The following is a 27,724-nucleotide window of genomic DNA, read 5'->3' on the forward strand; positions in this document are numbered from 1 at the left end:
AGTATTCCTGTCTTTAACACTCAGATGCCCAACTCCCAGTAGGGTCTAAACCCAAATAAATCGGTTTTACCCCGTATAAAGCTTATACAGGGTAAACTCATAAATCGTTCGCCCTCTATAACACTGATAGAGAGATATGCACAGCTGTTTGCCCACCCAGGTATTAAGACATACTCTGAGTTAATTAATAAGTAAAAAGTGATTTTATGAAATACAGAAAGTAGGATTTAAGTGGTTCCAAGTAGTAACAGACAGAACAAAGTAAGTCACCAAGCAAAATAAAATAAAACACGCAAATCTGTGTCTAATCAAACTGAATACAGATACTCTCACCAGTTCCAGAATGCTTCCTTTTACAGACTAATCTCCTTTTAGTCTGAGTCCAGCAATCACTCACACCCCTTGCAGTCACTATCCTTTGTTCCAGTTTCTTTCAGGTATCTTTTGGGGTGGAGAGGCTCTCTCTTTAGCCAGCCGAAGACAAAATGGAGGGGTCTCTCACGGGCTTAAATAGACTTTCTCTTGTGGGTGGAGACCCTGTCCTCACTCCTATGCAAAGTCCAGCTACAAAATGGATTTTTGGAGTCACCTGGGCAAGTCACATGTCCATGCATGACTGAGTTCCTTACCAGCCAAGACACATTCCTGGGAAAGTCCAGATGTGGATTGGTGTCTTCAAGTTCATTGTTGGCTAAGTGTTTCTTGATGGGGAACTTACTGAAAATAGTCTTTTCTCAAGAAGCTGACCAGCTTCTTCACTACAGCCTACTTAGAATCAAACAAGTATGCAGCCAATATTCATAACTTTGTATACAAAAATGATACATGCATACAAATAGGATTAATAGATTCAGTAGATCATGACCTTTACAGAGATATGTTACATGGCATATGTAGCATAAAACAATTCTAGTTATGTTATATATATATATATATATATATATATATATACACACACACACACACATACATAAGCACATTTCATAAAGCCTTATGGGTGGCACCGTCACAATCACATGATATGAAAACTCTTGTCCAATGTCCAGAACTTCATACTGAAACTAAGGGTCTGCCTACACAGCAATTAGACATCTGCGTCTGGCCCGTGCCAGCTAACTTGGGCTCGTAGGGCTCAGGCTGCGGGGTTGTTTCATTGCTGTGTAGAATTCTGGGCTCAGGCTGGAGACCAAGCTCTGGGACCATCCCACCTTGCAGGGCCCTACACCCGGGGATCCAGCCCAAGCCCAGAGTTCTACAGAGCAATGAATCCGTGACTTCAGCCTTTGTCAGCTAGGAGCTGCAGAGTTCCCCGCCACTTATGGTGGCTCGGAGCGGTGGGAGTACTCTGCAGCTCCTGGCCGCTGCAGGCGGTGGGGGGACCACAGCTCCAAGCCCCCACAGGTAGTGGGGGACCCCGGAGCTCCAAGCTGGGGCCCCTGCAGCTGCTGATATGCTGTGCGCAGTGTGGGGACTCTGCAGCTCCCCATTTTGTCACAGATGTTTTTAGTAAAAGTCACGGACAGGTCATGGGCTTCTGTGAATTTTGCTTTATTGCCTGTGATCTGTCTCTGACTTTTACTAAAAAATATCCATGACAAAATCTTAGCTTTAATTATAGGTCTGAGATACATTAATGTTTATGTTGTGACAGCAGTGTAAATAGTGTAAATCTCTAAACTTTTAAAAATATAACCTGATTAGAGATCATTAAGAAAGGTTACTTAGAAGTTATAAAAAGATATCTTCATAGATTCTTGGAAGATCCAAGTATCTATGAAGATATCTTTTTATAAGTTCCAAGTATTTTTTTCACAAAACTAATTTTGAAACTGTATCCATTTAATTTCATTTTTAAAATTCATGTGTTTGTAAAATTTGTGAATGTTGTGTTCTAGCAAACTGCTCTGCACTGGAGTGCCTACTACAATAACCCAGAGCATGTGAAACTTCTTATAAAACACGATTCTAATATTGGAATCCCTGATATTGAAGGCAAAATCCCACTTCATTGGGCAGCTAACCACAAGGATCCCAGTGCAGTTCTAACAGTCAAATGTATTCTGGTAAGAAAGTTTATTATAATAATTCCTTTCTGTCTATTTTCCTGTACTCTTAATATACATATTTTCAGTTTCATGGAGGTATAAAATTTGATGGATCACTCCACTGGTCCTTGTAATGGTATACCCTTTGGTGTCCAATAACTGTTTCATAAGAAATAGAATATACCTCACAGTCCTGTTCCAATACTTGTGGAAAGTCAAAAGCTCCCTGTAATTTAATGGGAATTGGATCAGGCAGGCCCCTTTGTTACTAGGTGCAGTGATCAGAATGTCTTCTAGTTTTCATTGGAGCTTCCCTTTAACATGCACATTGTCGGAAGCAACCGTGTACAGTATTTTCTCTTGATAATTTCCCATTTATCATGATCTAAACCCCACTCTGTACTACAGAAAGTTATACTTGCTTAATGTCTCATGGCAAATTCTTCGGTTACACCAGTGTAGTTACTCTGAATTTTCAGAAGTGAAACAAAGCAGAATTTTGCTCCCAGATTTTAATTCTTTGCCTTTATGTAGGAAATTTTCTGCCCTGCAAGCTGAATTCCACTGAGTAACACTGAGTTCTTGTTTTGTTATTGTTATCCCTTTTTGACCCAAGCATTGAGCCAGACATTCAGAATCTAGTAAGTTATTCTAGTTAAGGGAAGAAATTGATCATAGGTATTTCTTTGATGCAGTTTTGCTTATTTACAAAAAACGTACGAAGTCCCATGTCACTGAACACAGAAGGAATAAAATAGCAGGAAACAGCTTCTTTTGTTCACAGCACCAAGAACACTCTTTTCATCCTGCACCTCTTACCCCAAAACCTCTCCTCAGGTTTCTTTCAGGATCATAAATAAGACTGCGATTCAGTCTCAGGTATTTTTAGTAAAAGTCACGGACAGATCAAGGGAAATAAACAAAAATTCACTGCCTATGGCCTGTCAATGACTTATACTATAAATACCTCTGACTAAATCTTGGAGCAGCTGCTGCTGCGTGGAGCCGCTGCTGTGCGGGGCGCACCCATCAATCCCAGAGAGGTTGTAACTTGACCCATAACAAGATTTCCCCAGCTCGTAATATCATTTTGCTGGGGGAGGGGAGTTAAAAGACACTCCTGTTTTGTAGGATAAATGGAAGTTTAAGGATTGCACTTTGTTGAGCTTGTGGTTGGGACACATTGAAAGCCCTGGGGCTGTGTGTTGCGCTGATATTGAATGGCTAGCAAAGAATGTTGTTCTTCGAGTGCTTTCTTATGTCAATTCCATTCTAGGTTTGTGCAAGCACATGTGCATAGTCATCGGAGATTTTTGCCTTAGCAGGATCCGTAGGGTTGGCTGTGGCGCTCCCTTGAATGCCGCGCTAATACGTTGGAATATTATGTGCCATCAGCCCTACGCCCTCTCAGTTTGTTCTTACCGCCCATGGTGGTTGGTCAGAGCACCTTGTCTTGCATAGCAAGAGCGTAAGCGGTTCTTAACAGCCCATTGTTATTCCCTTTCTATATAGTTTGTAGGTACTTAGCATTTAAAATAAGTGTTAGGTGTTAGTTTAGCGGTTAGAGTCCCGTCTGAGACTTCACCCTGGAGCGGGGCATGCCCCGTTCCCCGGGCTTTAAGCTGTATTCGTCATGCAACAGGCTGATGCCTATCACTGACTCCAACAGCAGCTGTTTGAAGTGCTTGGGGGAATCCCATGTAAAGGATAAGTGCAGGATTTGTAAAAACTTTCGTCCCAGAACCCAAAAGCTGAGGGACATCTGTTTGAGAGCCCTCGTGATGGAGGTCGCGCTGAACCAGGTGTCGGAGCCCTTCTGACCAGATTCTGCTCCTAGCACCTCGGCATTGGTGCAGAGTGCCCCACTGGCACCGGGATCCTCCCAGCACCGTTCCCCCCTCACTGGTGCCCAAGAAGCAACTGAAGAAAAAGGGCTCCCCAGCACCGTCCAAGGAGGGGAAGGAGGCTCTGGGCAAAGGACCTAGTTCAGGCCACTTGCCCGCCCCGGAGATACAGGGGAGTACCGCTATGCTCTGACCCCCTAGCCCAGCCAAGGATCTGACTCCGACTCCTGGGAGCAGTAGGGGATCCCAGCTTCTATGGGGATCTTGTTGCCTGGGACGGCCCAAGCTGCCAAAGACCTGGTGGGCCTACCGGTACTGCAGACGTTGCACCAGGCACCGGAAGTGGCTACGGACCTGCCGCCCAAGGGCAAGCCAGTCATGGGACCCCCCAAAGGGCAAGGGAGAACCATCAGTCCCTGGATGGCAAGCATTCATCCCCATGGCCTAGGACCGTGGTCACCAACTAGAAGGCCCAGGACCCCAGCGCCATGTTCTCCTTCCACGAGGCACGGATCGCCGGAATTGAAGCACTGATCCCTGCGTTCCCCGCACTGGATAGCTTCCTGCCTAAGATCACCTTGGTGCAGATCTTTGGCAGTAAAGCGTTTGATACGGTACCGCACGAGGAATTATTGGTTAAATTGGAAAAGATGGGGATCGATATGAAAATCCAAAGGTGGATAAGGAACTGGTTAAAGGGGAGACTGCAGCGGGTCATACTGAAAGGTGAACTGTCAGGTTGGAGGGCGGTCACCAGTGGAGTTCCTCAAGGTTCGGTTTTGGGTCCCATTTTATTTAATCTATTTATTACTGACCTCGGAACCAAATGTAGGAGTGGTCTGATAAAGTTTGCAGATGACACAAAGTTGGGAGGTATTGCCAATTCGGAGAAGGATCGGGATATTCTGCAGGGAGACTTGGATGACCTTGTAAATTGGAGTAATAGAAATAGAATGAAATTTTAATAGTGAAAAGTGTAAGGTGATGCACTTAGGGATGACTAACAAGAATTTTAGTTATAAGCTGGGGACGCATCGGTTGGAAGTAACGGAGGAGGAGAAAGACCTCAGAGTCCTGGTTGACCGCAGGATGAGGATGAGTCGGCAATGTGACGTGGCTGTGAAAAAAGCCAATGCGGTCTTGGGATGCATTAGGCGAGGTATATCTAGTAGGGATAAGGAGGTGCTGCTTCCATTATACAAGGCACTGGTGAGACCTCATTTGGAGTACTGTGTGCAGTTCTGGTCTCCCATGTTTAAAAGGGATGAACTCAAACTGGAACGGGTACAAAGAAGGGCCACTAGGATGATCAGAGGAATGGAAAAGCTGTCGTATGAAAGGAGAGTCGAGGAGCTCGGTTTGTTTACCCTAACCAAAGGAAGGCTGAGGGGGGATATGATTGTTCTCTTTAAATATATCAGAGGGATAAATACCAGGGAGGGAGAGGAATTATTTCAGCTCAGTACTAATGTGGACACAAGAACTAATGGATATAAACTGGAGGTGGGGAAGTTTAGGCTTGAAATTAGACGAAGGTTTCTAACCATCAGAGGGGTGAAATTTTGGAACAGCCTTCCGAGGGAAACAGTGGGGGCGAAAGACCTCTCTGGCTTTAAGATTAAGCTTGATAAGTTTATGGAGGGAATGGTTTGATGGGATAACATGATTTTAGTCAATTAATCAACAGTGTGCCATCAATGGTCAATGAGGGTCTGGCTGGAGAATCTTGCCTGTATGCTCGGGGTTCTACTGATCGCCATATTTGGGGTCGGGAAGGAATTTTCCTCCAGCGTAGATTGGCAGAGGCCCTGGAGATTTTTCGCCTTCCTCCGCAGCATGGGGCAGGAGTCGCTAGCTGGAGGATTCTCTGCGACTTGAAGTCCTGAAATCACAGGATTTGGGGACTTCAACAGCTGAGTCAAGGGAAAGGGGGTGGGTCAGCTTTTGTGGCCTGCATCATGTGGGAGGTCAGACTAGATGATCATACTGGTCCCTTCTGACCTTAAAGTCTATGAGTCTATGAGATCTCTATCACCCAGGCGGTCTCCTAGGTGCCGGTCCCCGCCAGTTCGGGACTGCTTGCCATCGTGGCACTGATCTCCTCTGCCTCAGTACCCCTCAAGGGACAGGTGACAATCCCCACCCTCTAGACACCGGTCTCCGACAAGACTTAGTCGGCACACACAGGCCTCCACAGCCCCACTCTGGTCACTGGAAGGAGACTAATCCGAGTCAGAGCTGGGGTTCAGCCCATCGTCGGCCCACAAGACTAGCACGATGCTGGCAGCATGGCAGCAGGGACAGTGGCCTGTTCAATGGCCATGTTGGAACCCTTGGGTGGTACTGGTGATGCTGGTTCCATACTCCCACCACTCCTCTGTGGCCGCTTTGGACAAACTGCTGGCACAGGGCTTGAAACACGGTGCAGAATCCACCGCGGAGACAAATCAACAGGCACCAACACCCAAGGAACTGTCTCCAGAAAGGGAAGGGGAACCCACCCCTCCCCCAGTGCACTCATCATCTTCGTGGCTGAACAAAGCGGTGGCTGGGCCCTCCCGGACTGGCAGTCCCCCCGACAACTTTAAGGAGCACCAGGCTCTCCTTAAAAGGGTGGCAACCAACTTAGACCTCGAAATTGAGGAGTTGGAGGAACAATCTTGTTCAACGTCATATTGTCCTCCACCTGCATCGCACTACCTGTCCACCTTGGGGTCCTAAAGATTGCTAAAACACTGTGGCAGACCCCATCTTTGATTCCACCCATGTCCAAAAGGGTGGAAAAAATGCATTTCATCCCTGCAAAGGGGTTTGAATATCTCTATACGCATCCACCAGCGGGGTTGCTGGTCATGTCCGCAGTTAACAAGAGGGATAGGCAGGGCCAGATGAGCAGCACGCCAAAAAATAAAGAAGCCAAATGACTAGACCTCTTTGGCAGAAAATTTATCCAACGGCCAGCCTATAATTCCAGGTACCGAACCACCAAGCCCTGTTGGGCAGGTACAATTTTAATTTAATTCCCCATGTGGAACCAAATCAAATGCCTTACTGAAATTGAGATAAATTAGATCCACTGTGTTTCCTTTGTCTAAAAAATCTGTTACCTTCTCAAAGAAGGAGATCAGTTGTTTTGGCACGATTTACCTTTTGTAAAACCATGTTGTATTTTGTCCCAATTACCATTGACCTCAATGTCCTTTTTCCAAGACTTTGCATACTACAGATGTCAAACTAGCAGGCCTGTAGTTACCCAGATCACGTTTTTTTTCCTTTCTTAAAAATAGGAACTATGTTAGCAATTCTCCAGTCATACGGTACAACCCATGAGTTTACAGATTCATTAAAAATTCTTGCTAATGGGCTTGCAATTTCATGTGCCAATTCCTTTAATATTCTTGGATGAAGATTATCTGGGCCCCCCGATTTAGTCCCATTAAGCTATTCAAGTTTGGCTTCTACCTCGGATGTTGTAATATCTACCTCCATATCCTCATTCCCATTTGTCATCCTGCCATTATCCCCAAGCTCCTCATTAAAGACTGAGGCAAAGTATTTGTTTAGATATTGGGCCATGCCTAGATTATCCTTAAGCTCCACTCCATCCTCAGTGTTTAGCGGTCCCACTTCTTCTTTCTTTGTTTTCTTCTTATTTATATGGCTATAGAATCTTTTACTATTGGTTTTAATTCCCTTTGCAAGGTCCAACTCTACATGGCTTTTGGCCTTTCTCACTTGATCCCTACATGTTCTGACCTCAATAAGGTAGTTTTCCTTGCTGATCCCTTCCATCTTCCACTCCTTGTAGGCTTTCTGCTTTTTCTTAATCACCTCTCTGAGATGCTTGCTCATCCAGCTTGGTCTACAACTCCTGCCTATTAATTTTTTCCCCTTTCTTGGGATGCAGGCCTCTGATAGTTTCTGCAATTTTGACTTGAAGTAATCCCAGGCGTCCTGCGCCTTCAGATCCACCAGTTCTTCAGTCCAATCCACTTCCCTAACTAATTTCCTTAATTTTTTAAAGTTAGCCCTTTTGAAATCAAAAACCCTAGTCACAGATCTATTTTTGTTTATCCTTCCATTTAGTTTGAACTGAATTAGCTCATGATCGCTCGAACCAAGGTTCTCCCCTACAACCATTTCTTCTATAAGGTCTTCATTATTCACCAAAACCAAATCTAAAATGGCATCCCCTCTTCTTTGGTTCAGCAACTATGTGGTGAAGGAATCCATCAGCTATCGCATCCAGGAAAAACTGAGCCCTATTATTATTACTAGCACTTGTCCTCCAGTCTATATCTGGGAAGTTAAAGTCTCTCATGATCACACAATTCCTATTAGTATTTACTTCATTAAAAACATTAAAGAGGTCTCTATCCATATCCAAATCAGATCCCAGTGGTCTATAGCACACCCCAAGCACTATCCCAGAGGAGGCTCTAGTAGCTTTCTTCCCCAATGTGATTTTTGCCCAGACAGACTCTGTCTTATCCATTCCATCCCTTCTTATTCCTTTAGTCTACCTCATCATTGATATACAATGCTACTCCACCACCTTTGCCTTTATTTCTGTCTCTCCTAAACAGCACATACCCTTCAATACCTGTACTCCAGCCATGGCTACTATTCCACCATGTTTCTGTTATCCCTATAATAGTTCACTTCCCGCACTAGTAACTCTAGTTCCTCCATTTTGTTACCTAGGCTCCTCTCATTGGTGTACAAACATCTTAATTTTTGCTGTTTGGCTTCGCTCACATTCGTTACCCAATTAGGCACTGACATTCTACCACCAGTATCACCTATTAGACTGGTATCTACACTACCCTTCCTCCTTATGTCCATTCTCCTACCCACGGCTGTATCCTTTCTTACTTTACTTACTTTTCTTACTCTAAATACATTTGTTAGTCTCTAAGGTGCCACAAGTACTCCTGTTCTTTTTGCGGATTCAGACTAACACGGCTGCTACTCTGAAACCTTTCTTACTTTGTTTTCTTCCCTCTCAATGTTAAAATCCGGCGTGGAGATTACCTGGACATCCCCCAACCATCTCCCCCAAATTCCTAGTTTAAAGCTCTCTTAATCAGTTGTGCCAGCCTCCATCCTAGAAGTCTGTTTCTCTCCCTACTCAGGTGAAGTCCATCCCGAGAAAACAGTCCTCTGTCCATGAATGCCTCCCAGTGGCCATACATCCCAAAGTCCTCCTTATAGCACCACTGCCTGAGCCATCTGTTGATCATCATAATCTTCTCACACCTTTGTTGCCCTTCTCTAGGAACAGGCAGAATCCCACTGAAGATCACCTGAGCCTCGATTTCCTTAAGCGTCTTCCCCAGCCTGGCATAGTCTCCCTTGATACGTTCCAGCGAGAATCTAGCTGTATCATTTGTTCCCACGTGAAGGACAATCAGTGGATTCTTTCCCGCTTCCATTACGATCCTCTTCAGCCTCACGTCCACATCCCGTATCTTAGCACCCAGCAGACAGCACACCCTTCTGTTCTCTGGATCAGCTCTGGTTTCAGGCCTGTCTATTCTTCTCAGTAAGGAGTCCCCAATCATGTAGACCTGCCTTTTCCTGGTGATGGTGTGATTCTCTGGTCTATCCCCTGTTCCCTCTGGCTGCAAGTCCTCTCGATTCCTATTCTCCCTTGCAATCCTCTGCAACCCATCCTGTGTCCTCCTGGGGCTCATATTTGGTTGTGTTATCTCCATTGACTCTTTCCCTCTTCCTATAGAACTAGCTGCTCTTCTCTTCTTCCTTGCCCTCCCACCTTCAGCGACCACCTGCTGTGCCCCTTCATATCCACTGTATCCCGCTTGTCCACATGCTTGTTGACCCTCTCAAAGAATTAAAAATGGAGCTTTGTGTTTTAGAAAGTGTCCAGGGGACAACAACAATACTAATATGTGATAAAGAGGAGTATCTTTTGCTGGGGGAAAGGGGAAAGACCATCTACACAGCTTAATAAGCCGGGAAAAAGAGATCTAATTATGGTTTCCGCAAATATTTGAGTCAGTCCTTTAAGGACCTGTGTATGGATCTGTTCACACTATATAACCAGGGCAAAACCCATTGGTGTGAACTGAAGATGAAATACTGCAAGAGAAGCTTGGGATAGATTTCAAAAACATCAGCAAAAAATATTTGATGGTAACTGCAGATTTATATAGGTAATTGGTTATAAAACTATCCAGTGCCTGCTGTACTGATTAGTGACACTTCATCTCTTGCCTATTGTGAGGCATTTTTCACCATCTATTAAGGGTCTGTAGTTTTTCTTTCAAACTCATGTAACATATTTTTGTTTCTGATGTCTTTGTTAAACAGGATGCTGCTCCCACAGAATCTTTATTGAACTGGCAGGACTATGAAGGACGAACCCCACTTCATTTTGCAGTTGCTGATGGGAATGTGGCAGTGGTTGATGTCCTGACCTCTTATGAAGGCTGCAATGTGACATCTTATGACAACCTCTTTCGAACTCCTCTTCACTGGGCAGCTTTACTGGGTGAATTGAATAACACTAAATGCAAAACTTACTTAGGGCAGTTGTCTGTTTTTTATCCTGTCTCCTGTTACTATTAAATTCCTGCCTGGCACCATGCTAACTAATCTTTGTGGAATAATTGTGATAGGCTATCAAACTAATTGGGAAGCAAATTCCAGAGACTGAGGTTCTCCATTGAAATGGACCAGCAGACCATGCATTCAAATCTAAGAGCAGTTACTGAGAGCATATTAGCTATTCTCAATTTAAATGGGATGCATAGGTGGAGAGGCAGTTTCTCAGGCCTCAAACCAACCAGGACTTTAAAGATCAATATCAACAATTTGAATTACATCCTAGTGCTTAGGGGGAGCCATTGCACTGTTTGGATCACTTGTGTTTTATGCTTCCTGTAGCTAACACAACTGAGCAAGTGGGTCACCTCGTTCCGCACCAGCTGTTCCTTCAGCTTCCAGGGTAATCTCTCACTGAGTCCATTAGAATAATCCCATCTGGAGGTTACCTAGAGACTCAGCCCAGAGGAACAGAAACAAACAGCTGCAGCAGGTACAGCTACACCATGAGGGGTCAGTAGGAGGAAGATGAGGCCCAAATGGAGTTATCTTTCTCACTCATCATCAGATCCAGAACTGTTTTTAAGGGAGAGCCCCCACTACCACCACCTTTGGAGGCTCTCGGAGCTTTGTGGCTTGGGGAATAAAGAAACTCCTAGGATGATCCACTCAGCAGGAGCAAAGACAAGCAGCTGGAGTAGGGACTTTCAGACACCGATGATGTCATCAGTAACTAGTTTTTAGAGTTTTTACTCTGGACATTGTTTTCCTTCACGATTAACTGCTTGCTCCAACTCCTTCCCACCCCTCCCTCACAGTCTCTTTACTTCAGCCTCAATTCACTTTCTTTCCATGCTCCTCCTCTTTCCCTCTCTTTTCTTAGCCCCCTCCCTTCAGTGTCCCCTCTCCCTCTTTCTCTTTAGCTAATCCCATCCCAGCAAAAACCCCACTCTTGGGGGCGGGGGGAAGGTGGAACTAACATGATGTTTGCAAACCATCATGTTTTTCACTCTGCATGTATGTTATATTCCTTCCCTCAACCCTTTTTTTGTTTTGTCTGCTATATTATAAGCTTTTCAGGGCAGAGACCATTTCTTATTCTGTGTTTGTACAGTTCCTAACACACTGCGGCCCAGATCTCTACTGGTCTCCTTAAGCACAGTACCAATGAGAGATAATTACACAGATAACTGTGACAAAACCACATCAGAGAGAGTTGTTTATAACCATAATGTGAAATAAATGACCATGACCTTTCTGGCAACCAAAGCAAGGAGTAATAAGGGATCCAGAAGATCCCCTAAATGGGGAAACTCAGTGACAAAGGATGTGAACGCTCCTGCAATCATAAGCTCTAATATTGTGGAAGAAAGATGTTCCATTGGCTAGGGGTACTAGCCTGGTACTTGGCAAATCTGGGTTCAGTTCCCTGCTCCACTCCCAGCTTCCTGTAAGACCTTGGACAAATCACTTAGTTTCTCTGTGCTTAAGTTATCCATCTGTGAAGTGGGGCTAATAATGCTTTCCTATTTCACGGACAGGTGATATTAAAGTTTGTAAATTAGTCAGAGACTATAGTAATGGGAGTCAGATAATTACCATAGATAAATCTAGATCCTGCCCCCAGTCATCCAGAGATTTGTCTGGATTGAGCTTCAGTTCACCTTCTTCTAAATTTCTATCTTAATCGGGAATTTGCAAAGACATCACAGCTCCCAGGTTAGATAAGGACATAAGAATGGCCATACTGGGTCAGACCGATGATCCATCTAGCCCAGTATCCTGTCATCCAGCAGTGTCCAATGCCAGGTGCTTCAGAGGGAATGAACAAAACAGACAATCAAGTGATTCATCCCCTCTTGCCCATTCCCAGGGACACTTCAGAGCATGGTTTTGGATGAGAGAGACAGAACTGTATGTAATCTGTATACAGCCCCCCAAGCAGACCCACAAAAGCATTGAATTGGATGGGGTGACTGACTAGGGCCCTGAAGAGCACTGTACAAGAGAGCCCTTGAAAGAGATGAGCAGTTACCAGCCACTACTGCTACAGTCTGTGGTTGAGTTAACAGAACCTCTTGATCAGAGATATCTAAAAGCATCAGCGTGGACACCTAACATTTGTCCATTGCTAAGACGAAATCATTAGCCAAATGAAATCAGTGCAATCTGCGTACTATATCATGGCTGAAAAGTTGGTTGAGAGGGATGACAGATGTCCAGGTACTCCAGAGGATACTGGTGTTGCCTCGCCAGCATATTTTCAATAACCTTACTGCAAAAAGACGGGTTAGAAACAAGTAGTAGTTGTAAGGTTTGTCACCATCAAGAGGCTGTGTCTTGAGCAAGGGCCTAACAACCTCTCATTTACCAGAAGCTGGCACCCTACCCTCCTGTAGGGGCATTAAGGATCTCAAAGAACAGTAGAACCAATAGGCCAGATCTTTAGCAGGTGAAAACCAGCTCTATTGAAGTCAATGGAGTTATGCCAGTTTACACCAGCTGAGGATATAATCATTCATATTACTGATTGTATATGATTTTAGAGCTGGCTCTTCTCTCCTCACAAGGGGTTTTCAAAGCTTAATAAGTTGAATTTTGCACTTCACCTGAAATTGCAAAGTGTTACATTTCGGAAAAGTAGTATAATGAAAACTTTATCATGAAAAGGAACTGATTGGTTTTGATTCTAGAACTTGTGAGTAGCAGTGCTCAGTAGATGAATATCAGGTTCTCTGAAACTGGGTGTACTAAATGGCTTTATTTGTGAACGAGTGCAGCAAGCAGAAGAAACGCTGATGTCCATGCTCCTCTCTGATATACCAGTCATTTAATGTGCAAAACACATTACTTCTAGTTATGAAGCTTCACAAAATTCTGCTAATAAGACCTTTACAGACACTGTGAGGGCAAATGGGCATCCCTTGTCTCCATGCGATAGTGAGTGATATTCATCTGTCATGCTACTCCCTTTACCCTCCTGAAAACCCCAGTTCAGCTAGGAAAAAATACAGTTGGATTTTTTATCTTTCTAATGTTACTAACACGTCCAATCTGAGTCTCTATAAGGCCTGATCTACCAAATTTTGTCAGCATAACCATGTCAGTCAGGAATGTGAAAAAACACACCCACTAGCCGAAGTATGCCAGCAAAACCCCCATATAGACAAGGTCAGCTCCCACACTGCTGTCCTGGGCAACACAGTATGGGAAGTAGGTGAGCAGCCCTCAGAGGTGAAAGAACAGGTTAAGGACTATTTAGAAAAGTTGGACATGCACAAAACCATGGGTCCAGATCTAATGCATCCGAGGGTGCTGAGGGAATTGGCTGATGTGATTGCAGAGCCATTGGCCATTATCTTCGAAAATTCCTGGTGATTGGGGGAGGTCCCAGCTGATTGGAAAAAGGCAAATATAATGCCCATCTTTAAAAAAGGGAAGAAGGAGAACCTGGGGAACTACAGACCGGTCAGCCTCACCTCAGTCCCTGGAAAAATCATAGAGCAGGTCCTCAAGGAAACCATTTTGAAGCACTTGGAGAGGAAGGTGATAAGGAACAGTCAGCATGGATTCACCAAGGGCAAGTCATGCCTGACCAACCTGATTGCCTTCTATGATGAGATAACTGGCTCTGTGGAGATGGTGGATGTGATATATCTTGACTGTAGCAAAGCTTTTGATACGATCTCCCACAGTATTCTTGCCAGCAAGTTAAAAAAGTATGGATTGGATGAACGGACTACAAAGTGAATAGAAAGCTGGCTAGATTGTCGGGCTCAACTGGTAGTGATCAACGGCTCGATGTCTATTTGGCAGCCGGTATCAAGTGAAGTGCCCCAAGGGTCGGTCCTGGGGCGGTTTTGTTCAACATCTTTATTAATGATCTGAACGATGGATAGATTGCACCCTCAGCAAGTTCGTGGATTACACTAAGCTGGAGGGTAGGGATAGGGTCCAGAGTGACCTAGACAAATTGGAGGATTGGGCCAAAAGATGTGTTTAAACAAGGACAAGTGCAGAGTCCTGCACTTAGGATGGAAGAATCCCATGCACTGCTACAGGCTGGGGACCGACTGGGCAAGCAGCAGTTCTGCAGAAAAGGACCTGGGTATTACAGTGGACGAGAAGCTGGATATGAGTCAGCAGTGTGCCCTTGTTGCCAAGAAGGCCAACGGCATATTGGGCTGTATCAGTAGGAGCATTGCCAACAGATCGAGGGAAGTGATTATTCCCCTCTATTCGGCACTGGTGAGGCCACATCTGGAATATTGCATCCAGTTTTGGAGCCCCCACTACAGAAAGGATGTGGACAAATTGGAGAGAGTCAAACGGAGAGCAACGAAAATGATCAGGGGGCTGGGGCTTATGACTTAGGAGGGAGGCTGAGGGAACTGGGCTTGTTTAGTCTGCAGAAGAGAAGAGTGAGGGGAGATTTGATAGCAGCTGTCAACTACCTGAAGGGGATTCCAAAGAGGACGGAGCTCAGCTATTCTCAGTGGTGGCAGATGACAGAAGAAGTAGCAATGGTCTCAAGTTGCAGTGGGGGAGGTCTAGGTTGGATATTAGGAAACACTATTTCACTAGGAGGGTGGTGAAGCACTGGAATGGGTTACCTAGGGAGGTGGTGGAATCTCCATCCTTAGAGGTTTTTAAGGCCCGGCTTGACAAAGCCCTGGCTGGGATGATTTAGTTGGTGTTGGTCCTACTTTGAGCCGGGGGTTGGACTAGATGACCTCCTGAGGTCTCTTCCAACCGTAATCATCTATGATTCTATGATTCTTCTATGCCAAGAGAAGAGTGATTCTGTCAGCACAGCCAATATTATATTCAGGGTAGTAGTAGTAACATGCTGATAGAAAAAATCCTTTGTCAGCTTATGCTGTATCTATGCTCTGGGGCTCCATCTGTATAGCTGTATCAACATAGCTATACTGGCAAAGCATTTGTGCTATAGACAAGGCCTAAGTTATAAAGTTGTATATACAAACGCTGTACGGTTTTATTCCTTTATAAGTTACCAAACACAAAACTAATTCCCTGAAGCAACAACTAAAAATACACTTACAAATTTTTGTCTAAATAAAGGAAAACATAGTGTGTTTCAGCACTAACAGAAAATCAGAAAAAATTGATCTCACTGTTTCTAGTCTCACTCTCACTGTGAGGAAGAATGAGCAGGATGTGCCAAATCATAAGGAAAAGGCTTCAAACACTGCCATTCCACTTTAAACAGATCTAATCCACATGACCCTTTGGGAAGCTGAGATGCCAATAAAGGTACTGTTAAGCAAAGAGCAAGAGGTATTGCAACTCCAGTTAGAATATAGGTCTACTGTAACTATATAATAAGCAATCCAGTGAAAAAAATGTTTCATGTCAGATAGGGCCATAAATTTCTAAAGGAAAATTAGTAGACATTTTAGCTGTCCTTGGATTGGCACTCCAGAAAATCTGCATCGGTCACTTGTTTCTATCTAGTATGTTGTAAGCAAAAATCATCTGGTTTGCGACTGACCACATCCATCAGAGAAATACCATTTACATGGGGGGAATTTTCTCATCTGTAAGGCGTAGAGAGAAAAAAGTGCACAGACTTCTGGAACACTACATGACCTCGATGAGGTCCCCATGATGGTGAACGTGAACTGTGAGACATCACTGTCAATAACTCTGTATTCATTTTCAGAAATAGCAAAAAAATTAAAAATATTAAGGAAAACCATTATATGCTGAAGAGAGATTTTAATGTAAGAGTCTAAAGTGTTACTAAGTAAATTAAGGTCAAGCTTTTCAAAGCAATGCAGGGATTTAGCCACAAATCTTCAATTTAAAGTAATGGAATATATGTGACTAAATTCTCTGCATTGTTGTTTTTGTTGTTGCTGTTACTCATAATTATTTAACATTTATATCGTGGTAGTGCCTAGACTCCTAAACCAGGTTAAGGCCCCATTGTGCTAGGCATTGTACAAACAAGTAATAGAAATGGCAGTCCTTGCCCCAAAGAGTTTAAAATCTAGCTCAGAAAATCTCATCCTATGTATTTTTCTGCCAATATTTTATTATTTTCAAATAGAGCCCTGGTTTCATGGGGTTTTCTGTCATGGCCCTAGGACTTAGGATGTTCACATCTCACTGGTACTGATAGAAAAGAAGTGGCACATATTACACCTAGCCACAACATGTGCCTTCCTGAGCTAGTATGCCTCAAGAGTGTTGATTCTGGGGATCTCTGCTTAGTTTAGTGTCTCTGGCCCTATGAGAATTCAAACAGCAAAGAGATGATCATTTTTCCTTGTGAGGCATTTTTATATCTTTTTCCCTCCGAAAAACAGATCCCTTCTTCCTGGGGGAAAAAGGGGAGGAATACACTTAATAAAGTTTTTGATCCTTGATCTCTCACAGTGGCTTCTTTGCATTTAAATTAACAGGATTTAACATCTTCTTGTTAGAGACTATCATTTTCATTACATAAGGCTTTTCCCCTGTTTGATGAGTTACGTAGTCACAGAGGATTACAATGCAAATGCTTGTTATCAGTTTATAACACAGGATGTAATTGAGAGAGAACAATACATGCAGCATCCTATTTGCATTTTATAAAACACTGAACACATTCTTATCAACATAGCATCTTATATTTATTTTGATACTGCTAACACACAGGTAAGCAAGGCTAGTTTCCAGCTATGTATTTGTAAGTGTTCAGTGAAGCCTGAGGCCTTGGCATGAATTGGCATCTGGTCTGCCAGCATCACAACCCCATTCGCCGGAGTCCACTACGTTGCCTAGAGGCATGGCACCAAACAGTGTATTCACTAGACAAACACAGCATGAAATCTAGTGTTAAAATTCTTTCCAAAGTAATGTGGTGGAAGGATTCCCATCAGGTATGTGTGGGCATCCCCTTCCTATTCCCCTCGCTGGACAGGATGATCATTACAGAAGCTTCCCTCTTGAGCTTGGGGCCCCACATGGACAGCCAGACAGCACAGGGCACTTGGATGCCCAGCAAAGCCAGGATGCATGTCAGTCTTCTGGAACTTTGGGCAGCCCAAGAAGCTTGCAAAGTTTTTGCGCAATTTATCCAGTTCCACTATGTCCTTATAATGTCAGACAATATCACAACCGTCTTCTACATCTATAAACAAGGAGGGGCACAATCCAGCCTCCTGTGTGTAGGAGCAGTCACTCTGTAGAACTGATGTATCAGAAATCAAATCATCCTGTCATCAGCCAATCTTCTGGGAGCTCAGAATGTGTTGGTGGACACTCTCCACAGGCGTTTTGCCATCAGTCACAAGTGGAAGCAGTCCTTTCATGATCCCTTGACCCGGAAGAAGGGCAGGATCAAGCATCCCAATCCCGAAGCACTTCATCTCCTGGCTTGGTTTTTGGATGTCTGTCATCCCCAGAACATTCCTGTTCTGAGGCTGTACAAACCATCCTTGATAACAGCAGAAAAGATTCCTCTAGGAAAAGCTATTCAGCCAAGTGAAGGTGTTTTTCCACCTGGGTAGAGCTGAAACACATGTCTCCTGAGTCAGCAGATTTTCCCCTTATTTCTCTCAAAATGACTGGGCTCTCCCTCAGTTCTGTAGTCCTCCTGGTAGCAATCAGTACATGCCATCCGCTATCAAATGATTATTTAATTTTCAACCCGTTGACTAACAGATTCTTAAAAGGCCAAATCAGAACTTTCTGGCCAGTAAGGAAGCCTGTCCCTCATAGGGACATAAACCTTGTACTTCCATCACTCACTAAGTTTCCCTTTGAAACACTAGCCATGTGTTCCATGTATCACCTGTTAATGAAAGTTTTATTCTTTGTGTCCATCACTTCAGCCAGAAGGGTAAATGAGCTTGGAGCCCGACTGGCAGAGCCTCCATTCTCTATATTCCATAAGTACAAAGTCTCATTAGGACTACATCTGAAGTTCACCCCAAGGTACTTTCAGAATTCCAGTTAAACCAGTCAGTCCACTTACCTGTTTTTCCACATGCATCTGAGTAGGATAGAAGACTTCATTCCCTTGGCCTGCTACCTTCAAAGGATTAAACCAATCAGAAATCATCTAAACTGTTTCTCGACATAGCAGAATGACTCTGAGGTCAAGCTATATCTCCCCAGAGTCTCTAAATGGATCTCGGGCTGTATCCTACTCTTCTAACAGCTGTCACATCTTCCTCCCCTCATGGATAAGGGCTTATTCTACAGGAGCACAAGCGACATCAGTGGCATCGCTTCAGGATGTGCCTCTACTTGACATTTGCAAGGTAGCTACATGAAGTTCCATCCACACATTCATGAGACATTAGGCTGTAATACAGGACTCCTTAACTGATGCATCCTTTGGATCAGCGGTCCTTCAAATAACTCTGCCACCTGCATCCTCGCACTTGAGTACTGCTTGTCATTCACCTGCACTGGAATGCACATAAGGACCAGCACTCAAAGAAGAAGAGAAGGTTAATTATCTTATCTTTTAATAACTGGAGGTTCTTTGAAACGTGTGCACCCTCTGTATGCCACTACTCGCCCTCCTTCCCCTCTGCTTCGGATCATTCCTGGAATTACAGTAGAGAAGGAACTGGAGAGGTGATCGGTCTACTCCACCCTTTATACCCTTGGCTCGAGGCACAACGAGAGCAAGGGCACATGCGCAGACCAATAGACACTGGCTGCAAGAATTCTCCAACTCCAGGCACATAAAGTGCATGTGCACCCACAGTGGAATACAAATAGGGACCACACATCTCAAAGAACCTCCAGTATCTATAAGGTAAGTAACTTTCTCATATAGAATTAATTTAATGAGTTGGAACATAGAGTTGAAATAATGGCTGTGCTTGGGGAAACTGGAGTTTTGGGGGAAGAAATTAGAATGCTTAGAAGAAGTTTTTCAAATGATTGCAAGAAATAATATCCAGAGGCCAAATCCTGAGATTTTTAGTTGTTTTTCATGTCGTTCTCAGTAAGATTACCATGATCTTCAATGGGAATTCTGCTTGAATAAAAACTGAGTAAGGACCTCCAGGCTTGATTCCTACAACATACTGTACTTTGAAATGAAATTGCTAGTTTAAGCAACACAAGCAACCAAAAGCACATCATCCCAGACAACAGCTCACTTTGCTGTCTTGAGCTGACCACTGGGTCAGATTCAAGGTTTTGGTTGTAATTTCCAAAGCCTTGTATGGAAGTATCCATCTCACTTATTACAGTATAGTAGACTGTTGTTTGACAAAGTACTATTGATGGTGTAGTAGTACACTATAATAGCCTTTTATCTTTTACTCTAGATGCTAAATGGCCTTTTCCTCAGTTTCATTTTCCCAGGCCATCATAGTTCCCTGGTGGCCTGCAAAAGATGAGGGTAGAAGGAACAGTGAAATTAGAGCACCATTGGCAAAAACAGCATACCAAGTTGGACAATTGCAACATAAAGCTCATGTGAAGTCTTATGATTTTATTTGAATGTCCTAGCATTTATTCATGTTTGTTGATTTTCCTTTGTTTAATAGGAAAGAAGACTTCAGAGCAAAGCAACTAGTGAGCTGCATACATTATTCATATGTTAATTTCTGCTCTTTTGTCAGGCCATGCACAGATTGTCCATCTCCTGTTAGAAAGAAATAAGTTTGGAACCATCCCATCTGATAGCCAAGGGGCAACACCCTTACATTATGCAGCACAGAGCAACTTTGCTGTAAGTATGGTATATCTGAAACAAGGCAAATTATTTTAAAATATAACATAGATTATACAAATTATTGTAGAATAATAATTATCAAGTATCAAGCGGAGTGCCCCAGGGGTCCATCCTGGAGCTGGTTTTGTTCAACATCTTTATTAATGATCTGGATGATGAGATAGATTTCACCCTCAGCAAGTTCGTGGATGACACTAAGCTGGGGGGAGAGGTAGATACGCTGGAAGGTAGGGATAGGGTCCAGAGTGACCTAGACAAATTGGAGGATTGGGCCAAAAGAAATCTGAAGAGGTTCAACAAAGACAAGTGCAGAGTCCTACACTTAGGATGGAAGAATCCCATGCACTGCTACAGGCTGGGGACCGACTGGCTAAGCAACAGTTCTGCAGAAAAGGACCTGGGGATTATAGTGGATGAGAAGCTGGATATGAATCAGAAGTGTGCCCATGTTGCCAGGAAGGCTAACGGCATATTAGGCTGCATTAGTAGAAATGTTGCCAGCAGATCGAGGGAAGTGATTATTCCCCTCTATTTGGCAGTAGTCAGGCCACATCTGGAGTACTGCATCCAGTTTTGGGCCCCCCATGCAGAAAGGATGGGGACAAATTGGAGAGAGTCAAGCAGAGGGCAACGAAAATGATCAGGGGGCTGGGGCACATGACTTACGAGGAGAGGCTGAGGGAACTGGGCTTGTTTAGTCTGCAGAAGAGAAGAGTGAGGGGGGATTTGATAGCAGCCTTCAACTACTGGAACAGGGGTTCCAAAGAGGATGGAGCTTGGCTGGTCTCAGTGGTGACAGATGACAGAAGAAGGAGCAATGGTCTCAAGTTGCAGTGGGGGAGGTCTAGGTTGGATATTAGGAGACATTATTTCACTAGGAGGGTGGTGAAGCACTGGAATGGGTTATCTAGGGAGGTGGTGGAATCTCCATCCTCAGAGGTTTTTAAGGCCCGGCTTGACAAAGCCCTGGCTGGGATGATTTAGTTGGTGTTGGTCCTACTTTGAGCCGGGGGTTGGACTAGATGACCTCCTGAGGTCTCTTTTAACCCTAATCTTTTATGATTCAATGAAGAAGGGTTTCTTCAGGTATGTTAGCAACAAGAAGAAACTCAAGGAAAGTGTGGGCCCCTTACTGAATGAGGGAGGCAACCTAGTGATCGAGGATGTGGAAAACGCTAATGTACTCAATGCTTTTTTTGCCTCTGTCTTCACGAACAAGGTCAGCTACCAGACTGCTGCACTGGGCAGCACAATATGGGGCGAAGGTGCCCAGCCCTCTGTGGAGAAAGAGGTGGTTCAGGACTATTTAGAAAAACTGGACGTGCACAAGTCCATGGGGCCAGATGCGCTGCATCCGAGGGTGTTAAAGGAGTTGGCGAATGAGATTGCAGAGCCATTAGCCATTATTTTTGAAAACTCATGGCGATCGGGGGAGGTCCCAGATGACTGGAAAAAGGCTAATGTAGTGCCCATCTTTAAAAAAGGGAAGAAGGAGGATCCAGGGAACTACAGGCCAGTCAGCCTCACCTCAGTCCCTAGAAAAATCATGGAGCAGGTCCTCAAGGAATCAATTATGAAACACTTAGAGGAGAGGAAAGTGATCAGGAACAGTCAGCATGGATTCACCAAGGGGAAGTCGTGCCTGACTAACCTAATTGCCTTCTATGATGAGATAACTGGCTCTGTGGATGAGGGGAAAGCAGTGGATGTGTTATTCCTTGACTTTAGCAAAGCTTTTGATACGGTCTCCCACAGTATTTTTGCTGCCAAGTTAAAGAAGTATGGGCTGGATGAATGGACTGTAAGGTGGATAGAAAGCTGGCTAGATCGTTGGGCTCAACGGGTAGTGATCAATGGCTCCATGTCTAGTTGGCAGCCGGTTTCAAGCGGAGTGCCCCAAGGGTCAGTCCTGGGGCCGGTTTTATTTAATATTTTTATTAATGATCTGGAGGATGGTGTGGACTGCACTCTCAGCAAGTTTACAGATGACACTAAACTAGGAGGCGTAGTAGATACACTAGAGGGTAGGGATCAGATACAGAGGGACCTAGACAAATTAGAGGATTGGGCCAAAAAAAACCTGATGAGGTTCAACAAGGACAAGTGCAGAGTCCTGCACTTAGGACGGAAGAATCCCATGCACTGCTACAGACTAGGGACCGAATGGCTAGGTAGCAGTTCTGCAGAAAAGGACCTAGGGGTCACAGTGGACAAGAAGCTGGATATGAGTCAACAGTGTGCTCTTGTTGCCAAGAAGGCTAACGGCATTTTGGGCTGTATAAGTAGGGGCATTGCCAGCAGATCGAGGAACGTGATCGTTCCCCTTTACTCGACATTGGTGAGGCCTCATCTGGAATACTGTATCCAGTTTTGGGCCCCACACTACAAGAAGGATGTGGAAAAATTGGAAAGAGTCCAGCGGAGGGCAACAAAAATGATTAGGGGTCTGGAGCACATGACTTATAAGGAGAGGCTGAGGGAACTGGGATTGTTTAGTCTGCAGAAGAGAAGAATGAGGGGGGATTTGATAGCAGCCTTCAACTACCTGAAGGGGGGGTTCCAAAGAGGATGGAGCTCGGCTGTTCTCAGTGGTGGCAGATGACAGAACAAGGAGCAATGGTCTCAAGTTGCAGTGCGGGAGGTCCAGGTTGGATATTAGGAAACACTATATCACTACGAGGGTGGTGAAGTCTCCTTCCTTGGAGGTTTTTAAGGCCCGGCTTGACAAAGCCCTGGCTGGGATGATTTAGTTCGGACTTGGTCCTGCTTTGAGCAGGGGGTTGGACTAGATGACCTCTTGAGGTCCCTTCCAACCCTGATATTCTATGATTCTATGAAATAGGATAGCCCTGAGAACAGATTTCTAATGGTTTGTAGAGTAATCTGTATCCAGAGGTGTGTTCACAAGTTTTATTCAGTTTTCCTGTATTGTATGTCATATAGATGATGGATTTCAAAATGTTAATATTAAAAAACTTTTTCAAACATGAATACAATAATCTATGTCATAGCATCCGGTAACTCATGTAATAATAAAGAACAATAGAAAACAGAATGGCGTATCCATTATCTCATGTTTCATAATACATTTCTTTCTGAACCTCTGGCCACATATTTAAACCAAGTGCTCACAAACTGTGCATAGTGGGATCATACATATGTGCACATGCACTTGTGTAGCTGGTGGCCATTAATATTGTAGTTTTGGCTTTATGAAACTGATTCATTTCTTAATATCTCCCATTATAAATGTAGCATTTGTCCCATGAAACATGGCTAAAGAATAGTCTAGTCCCCTGCTACTGCATAGCTCCATAGTCTAATATGGAGCATCTCCATATTAACACCATATTCTAGAAGGTGAAAACATGGAAAATCAGTGGGCTAACTTGTGCAGTTTCAAATCATAAGGGTCAGTTTCTCTGGTATTCTTACTGTCATCATTCAGCAGGGTATTTTATTCTCTTTTATATAGAAATCAGTAAACATATTATAGCTAAGTACAAAACGTATCAACTTTAATGTCAGCGAGGCAAAAAATAAAAAATACCAACGGTCCCTCTCATTGATGATAAAGTATAAAGTGTTTTTAGTTTAGCCTTATCATCTGAGCACAGTTCTGTGGAACTTATACATTTTTCCAGAATTTTTTTCTATTGACTTGTGTCGTCAATAAAAGGTATATCTTCCATTACACGGTGTGCACAGTTTGGCTGGGTACAGGACTCCATCCTCACTTGCTTGAAGAATTTCCTTGGGAGAAATTCTTGCTTTCTAGTTTGGTCAGATGCATTTAAGGAGACAATAGAATATTTCTCTTTTTATGTGAGCTGTAATGATGATCTTGATGCTTTAGTTATCCTTTCTCTGTTCCTATTAATAAATGCTTGCAAAATGATTGTTCATTTTAATTCTCTTCCTTACTGCTGGCTTATCTCAGGAATATTAAAAGCCTTTGTTACATATAATTTTCATCTTCTGCATTTAGCTGGAAGATTTTTTGCCATTTTCCAATTCATCTATATTTATATCCTGGCTCTTTATCCTGTTCTTTCTCCTCTTACCCATCCTCCTTGCTATTAATTAGCCAGCCCTTTAAGAGCTCTGCACATGAAGAAGAATATGGAATGGACTGAGATTCCCCCCATTGTCTGCAGCACAGGAATTTTTTCAGGAACTTGCTCATATGTAATATGTCTGCTTGATCCAAACAAATAACCTCCCCTTTCCAGACGAAGGCAGGAGAGATATTATGTTCCTTTCCAATAAGCCAGTGGGAAAAATTCCTTCCTGGCCACAGTCTTTTATCTCATGTTAGTTACAATGTTTTGGCTAACATAAGGTATAAACACTCCTTTTTTCCTAGTGAAAATAGACCCACTAAGAAGACTCCTCCTTCCACGTAGCCTCCTGCAATTCTATAGCACTTCGCCATATCTGGATTGATTTTATTATTAAGATAATGCCAGGCAATATGGAAAAGAAAAAATCAGGTCTCATGTAAAGTCCATTTTTGACTCTATTTAAACTCTCCGTTTGTGTGGTGGTGGTATTTAATATTCTCAAGGGCTCCTTGACAGTGCAGCACCTAGAAAGAAGAGGGTTAGTTCTTTTTCCTTTTCTTAATGAGCTTTAGGGTTTGTAGTTTTGTATTTGTTTTCTCTACTTATAATACAAATTACAAATATAAAGTCGGGTAAAGTGCATGCTGCTTTTCTCCTTTACTCTGCTAAACTAGCAAATTCTAATTCATTCTGTTTCCATCTTCAGATTATGGTGTTGTCTTTGTCTTGGGAAAAGGAGCTATTTTAGTAGCCTTTTCAAATCTTTGAGACTGTTCTGGTGTTGTAGGGTTTTTTCCTCCTATAAAAGGAAGTGAGAAAAGCTTGGTTAAAAGAAAGATTGAAATGTTTGACCATACTGGAAAAAAATAAAATAATTTATTTGGGAAAGAATGCTTAATGGTATAGAGGCCCAGCCTTCTTACTACTCTCCACTTTGCAGAATTTCAAGCAGTGCAGCGTTAAGGCAAGGTGCTGAGTTCTTGGCCTAATGAGTATCAGTTTGTACCTGAGGTAGTGAGGGTCAATGAAAGCACAGAGAGCAGTAAACACCTGCTGGGGGGGTGTGTGTGTGTGTGTGTGTGTGTGTGTGTGTGTGTGTGTGTGTGTGTGTGTGTGTGTGTGTGTGTGTGTGTGTGTTTTAATGGTTCTGTTTCCTCATTATTGCTGCATAGATCTTATATAATAAACTAATAGTAGTTTAAGCACTGTGCTTCTGCACTGGGGCTTTAACAGGCCCAGGCAGGAGAATAGACAGACTTCTGGGGTATGGTCACAGGGCAAGGAATCCTCCTCCTCCTCCCCTGGGGTGAGCTGGTGAGGTTGCACCAGGGGTCAAATTGGGGAAGAGGGAGTGGTGGTTAGGGAACAGTAGAAAATTTTCTGTCAAAACTGTTCTTCAATGGAAAACAACTTTTTTAATGAAAAGTGTCTGCTTTCTGTGGAAACTTTCAATTTCCATCAAAATACTTAGGCTGAAATCTTTCAGTTTTCGAGTTTTCAGTGAAAACTTGAAAGTTTCCATCACAAAACTCAAGAAAACATTTTTGTTTTCATTTCTGCAAGGGAAAAAAATTCAAATCAGCTCTAGTGGTGGTACCCTTCCAAGCTCCACCCATGTGAGCCAACAAAATGAGATGCTGCTCACAGTAGATTGTGCAGATACTCCAAATATGATTGTGTGTGCTGCTTGCTTCCACTGGTCTCTCTGAATTTGGCTCCCGCTAATTGAGTCTTGAATATGCCATGGGCTCTGCTAGGTTATTCCAGACTTGGCTGTTTTTTTAATAGGTCTTGGCATCTCCCAAACACCACCCACTTGCGGCACCAAAATGATACCTCACCTATTTTGGTTAATCTTCTATCACTGAACCTCAGTCCAGATGCTTTTGAACAACCACCACAAAACCTAATGTATAATATATTTTAAATCCAAAGAGGAAGTAACAAGGACTGACCTTTGAGACACTAGGGGCTAGAGTCTGATATTAGGAACCACCCTAATTAAGCAGAGTAACCCCAGGAAGCATAGTGATTCAGAGATAAGCCTCTGAATCACAATTCCTCCCCTTATTCCTCCTGCTCCTTTGTGGTAATAATTTACTGATCACCGATACTAGTAGTTAATTACTTACTTCCCTGCCAAACCCCTGCTCTGGCTTAGCTACTCTGGAAAGCAAATGGGGAGGGGGGGTTAGAACCCACCTCCAATCTGCTCTGGAGACGGAATAAGTGAATGAGCAACCCCACTTACTCTGTTATGTACCTAGATCCAAAATGTGGGTTGCCCATGCAGGAGTGTTAGGAGGTTCCTAGCTGCCCTTTGTTCCCTTGGGTGGGCATATAGTCAAAGTTAGAATCTAACCCCAAACAATCAATGACTTCTTCTTCAAGTGATTGCTCATGTGTATTGCACTATAGATATGCGTGCTCGCCACGTGCACCGGTGCTGGAAATTTTTCCCTTAGCAGTATCCATAGTGGGGGAGCACTGTTGCGACCCCTGGAGTGGCGCCGATATATCGCGCCATAAAGGGGGCTGAGTGCTCCCCCCACCCTCAGTTCCTTCTTGTCGCCAGTGAAGGTAGTCGGAACTTGCTCCAGCCTAGGCTGCAGCGTTATAACTTTAGTGGTATCCAGTTTCACTGAACTTTTCCTTTGCTGAACTGTTGTTTCGTTAGTTCCTGGCTCGGGGCATGTCCCGTGGCCCAGGCTTCAAGTCGTGCGACTCTTGTCGCAACTCCATGCCCAGAAGCAATCCACACCCTCAGTGTCTTCGCTGTCTGGGCGAGGCTCACATTAGTGAGCATTGTAAGATTTGCCGTTCTTTCAAACCCCGGACGAAGCGGGAGCGTGAGATCCGACTCCGCGCTTTACTGATGGAGTTGGCATTGGCCCCGGCCTCGGCACCACGTCTTCGGTGCACAGCAAGGCACCGTCGACAACTCAGCACCGCTCCCCCAGTAAGAAGCAAGGGAAGACTCAGCAGTGCCGAGAGAAGGAGAGGGGTGAGGACAGACTCAAGTTGGGCAGCCCACGATCCCCGTCGGGACAGAGACCTCCGACTTGGGCTGAGCGGAGTAGCCCAGTCCTGTCCACGCGAGCCTCGCCTGAAGTACGGATGCCTTCGACGCCAGAGGCAGCTCAGGCCGCACGTGACATCCTAGCCCTCCCAGTGCCGGGAGCGCCACCTCAGTCGGGCCCCCGGTCCCATGGAAAGCCACCTTTGGGCGCCCAGCAGCCCTCCCCGGAGGTATCGGAAGTCGAGGTACCTTCCTGGGTCGAGGTGCCGAGCAGAGGCCCACGATGCACTTCAACTCCGCGTGCCGGCTCTTCTGTGAGCGAGTCCCACTCCTTTGGTCTCGGGCACCGTAGAGGAGGTGACAAGAGGCGACGCCGTTCCTCCTCGAGTCAGTCTGACAGGAACAGATCCCGACGCTGTCGGCACCGGCGCTCATACTCTAGCGCCCGCCGTCAGAGAGGCCGTGCTCGGAGT

The 27,724-nt window shown here is 44.2% G+C and overlaps 1 protein-coding gene across 6 annotated transcripts in view; it reads left to right on the forward strand.

Moving 5' to 3' along the window:
• The window catches only part of INVS (inversin), a 200,335-nt gene that overhangs the window by 100,582 nt on the left and 72,029 nt on the right, over nucleotides 1–27,724 (forward strand). For 5 of the 6 annotated variants that reach the window (XM_034761409.1, XM_034761411.1, XM_034761410.1 and 2 more), the window contains 3 exons: nucleotides 1,896–2,063; nucleotides 10,223–10,403; nucleotides 20,056–20,165. In XM_034761409.1, the coding sequence (XP_034617300.1) occupies nucleotides 1,896–2,063; nucleotides 10,223–10,403; nucleotides 20,056–20,165 (459 nt within the window). The remainder of the gene's footprint in view (nucleotides 1–1,895; nucleotides 2,064–10,222; nucleotides 10,404–20,055; nucleotides 20,166–27,724) is intronic. The other variant, XM_034761414.1, reaches the window with a different exon arrangement.

This window comes from Trachemys scripta, chromosome 2 (genome assembly GCF_013100865.1).
Source record: "Trachemys scripta elegans isolate TJP31775 chromosome 2, CAS_Tse_1.0, whole genome shotgun sequence".
Lineage (NCBI taxonomy): Eukaryota > Metazoa > Chordata > Testudines > Emydidae > Trachemys > Trachemys scripta.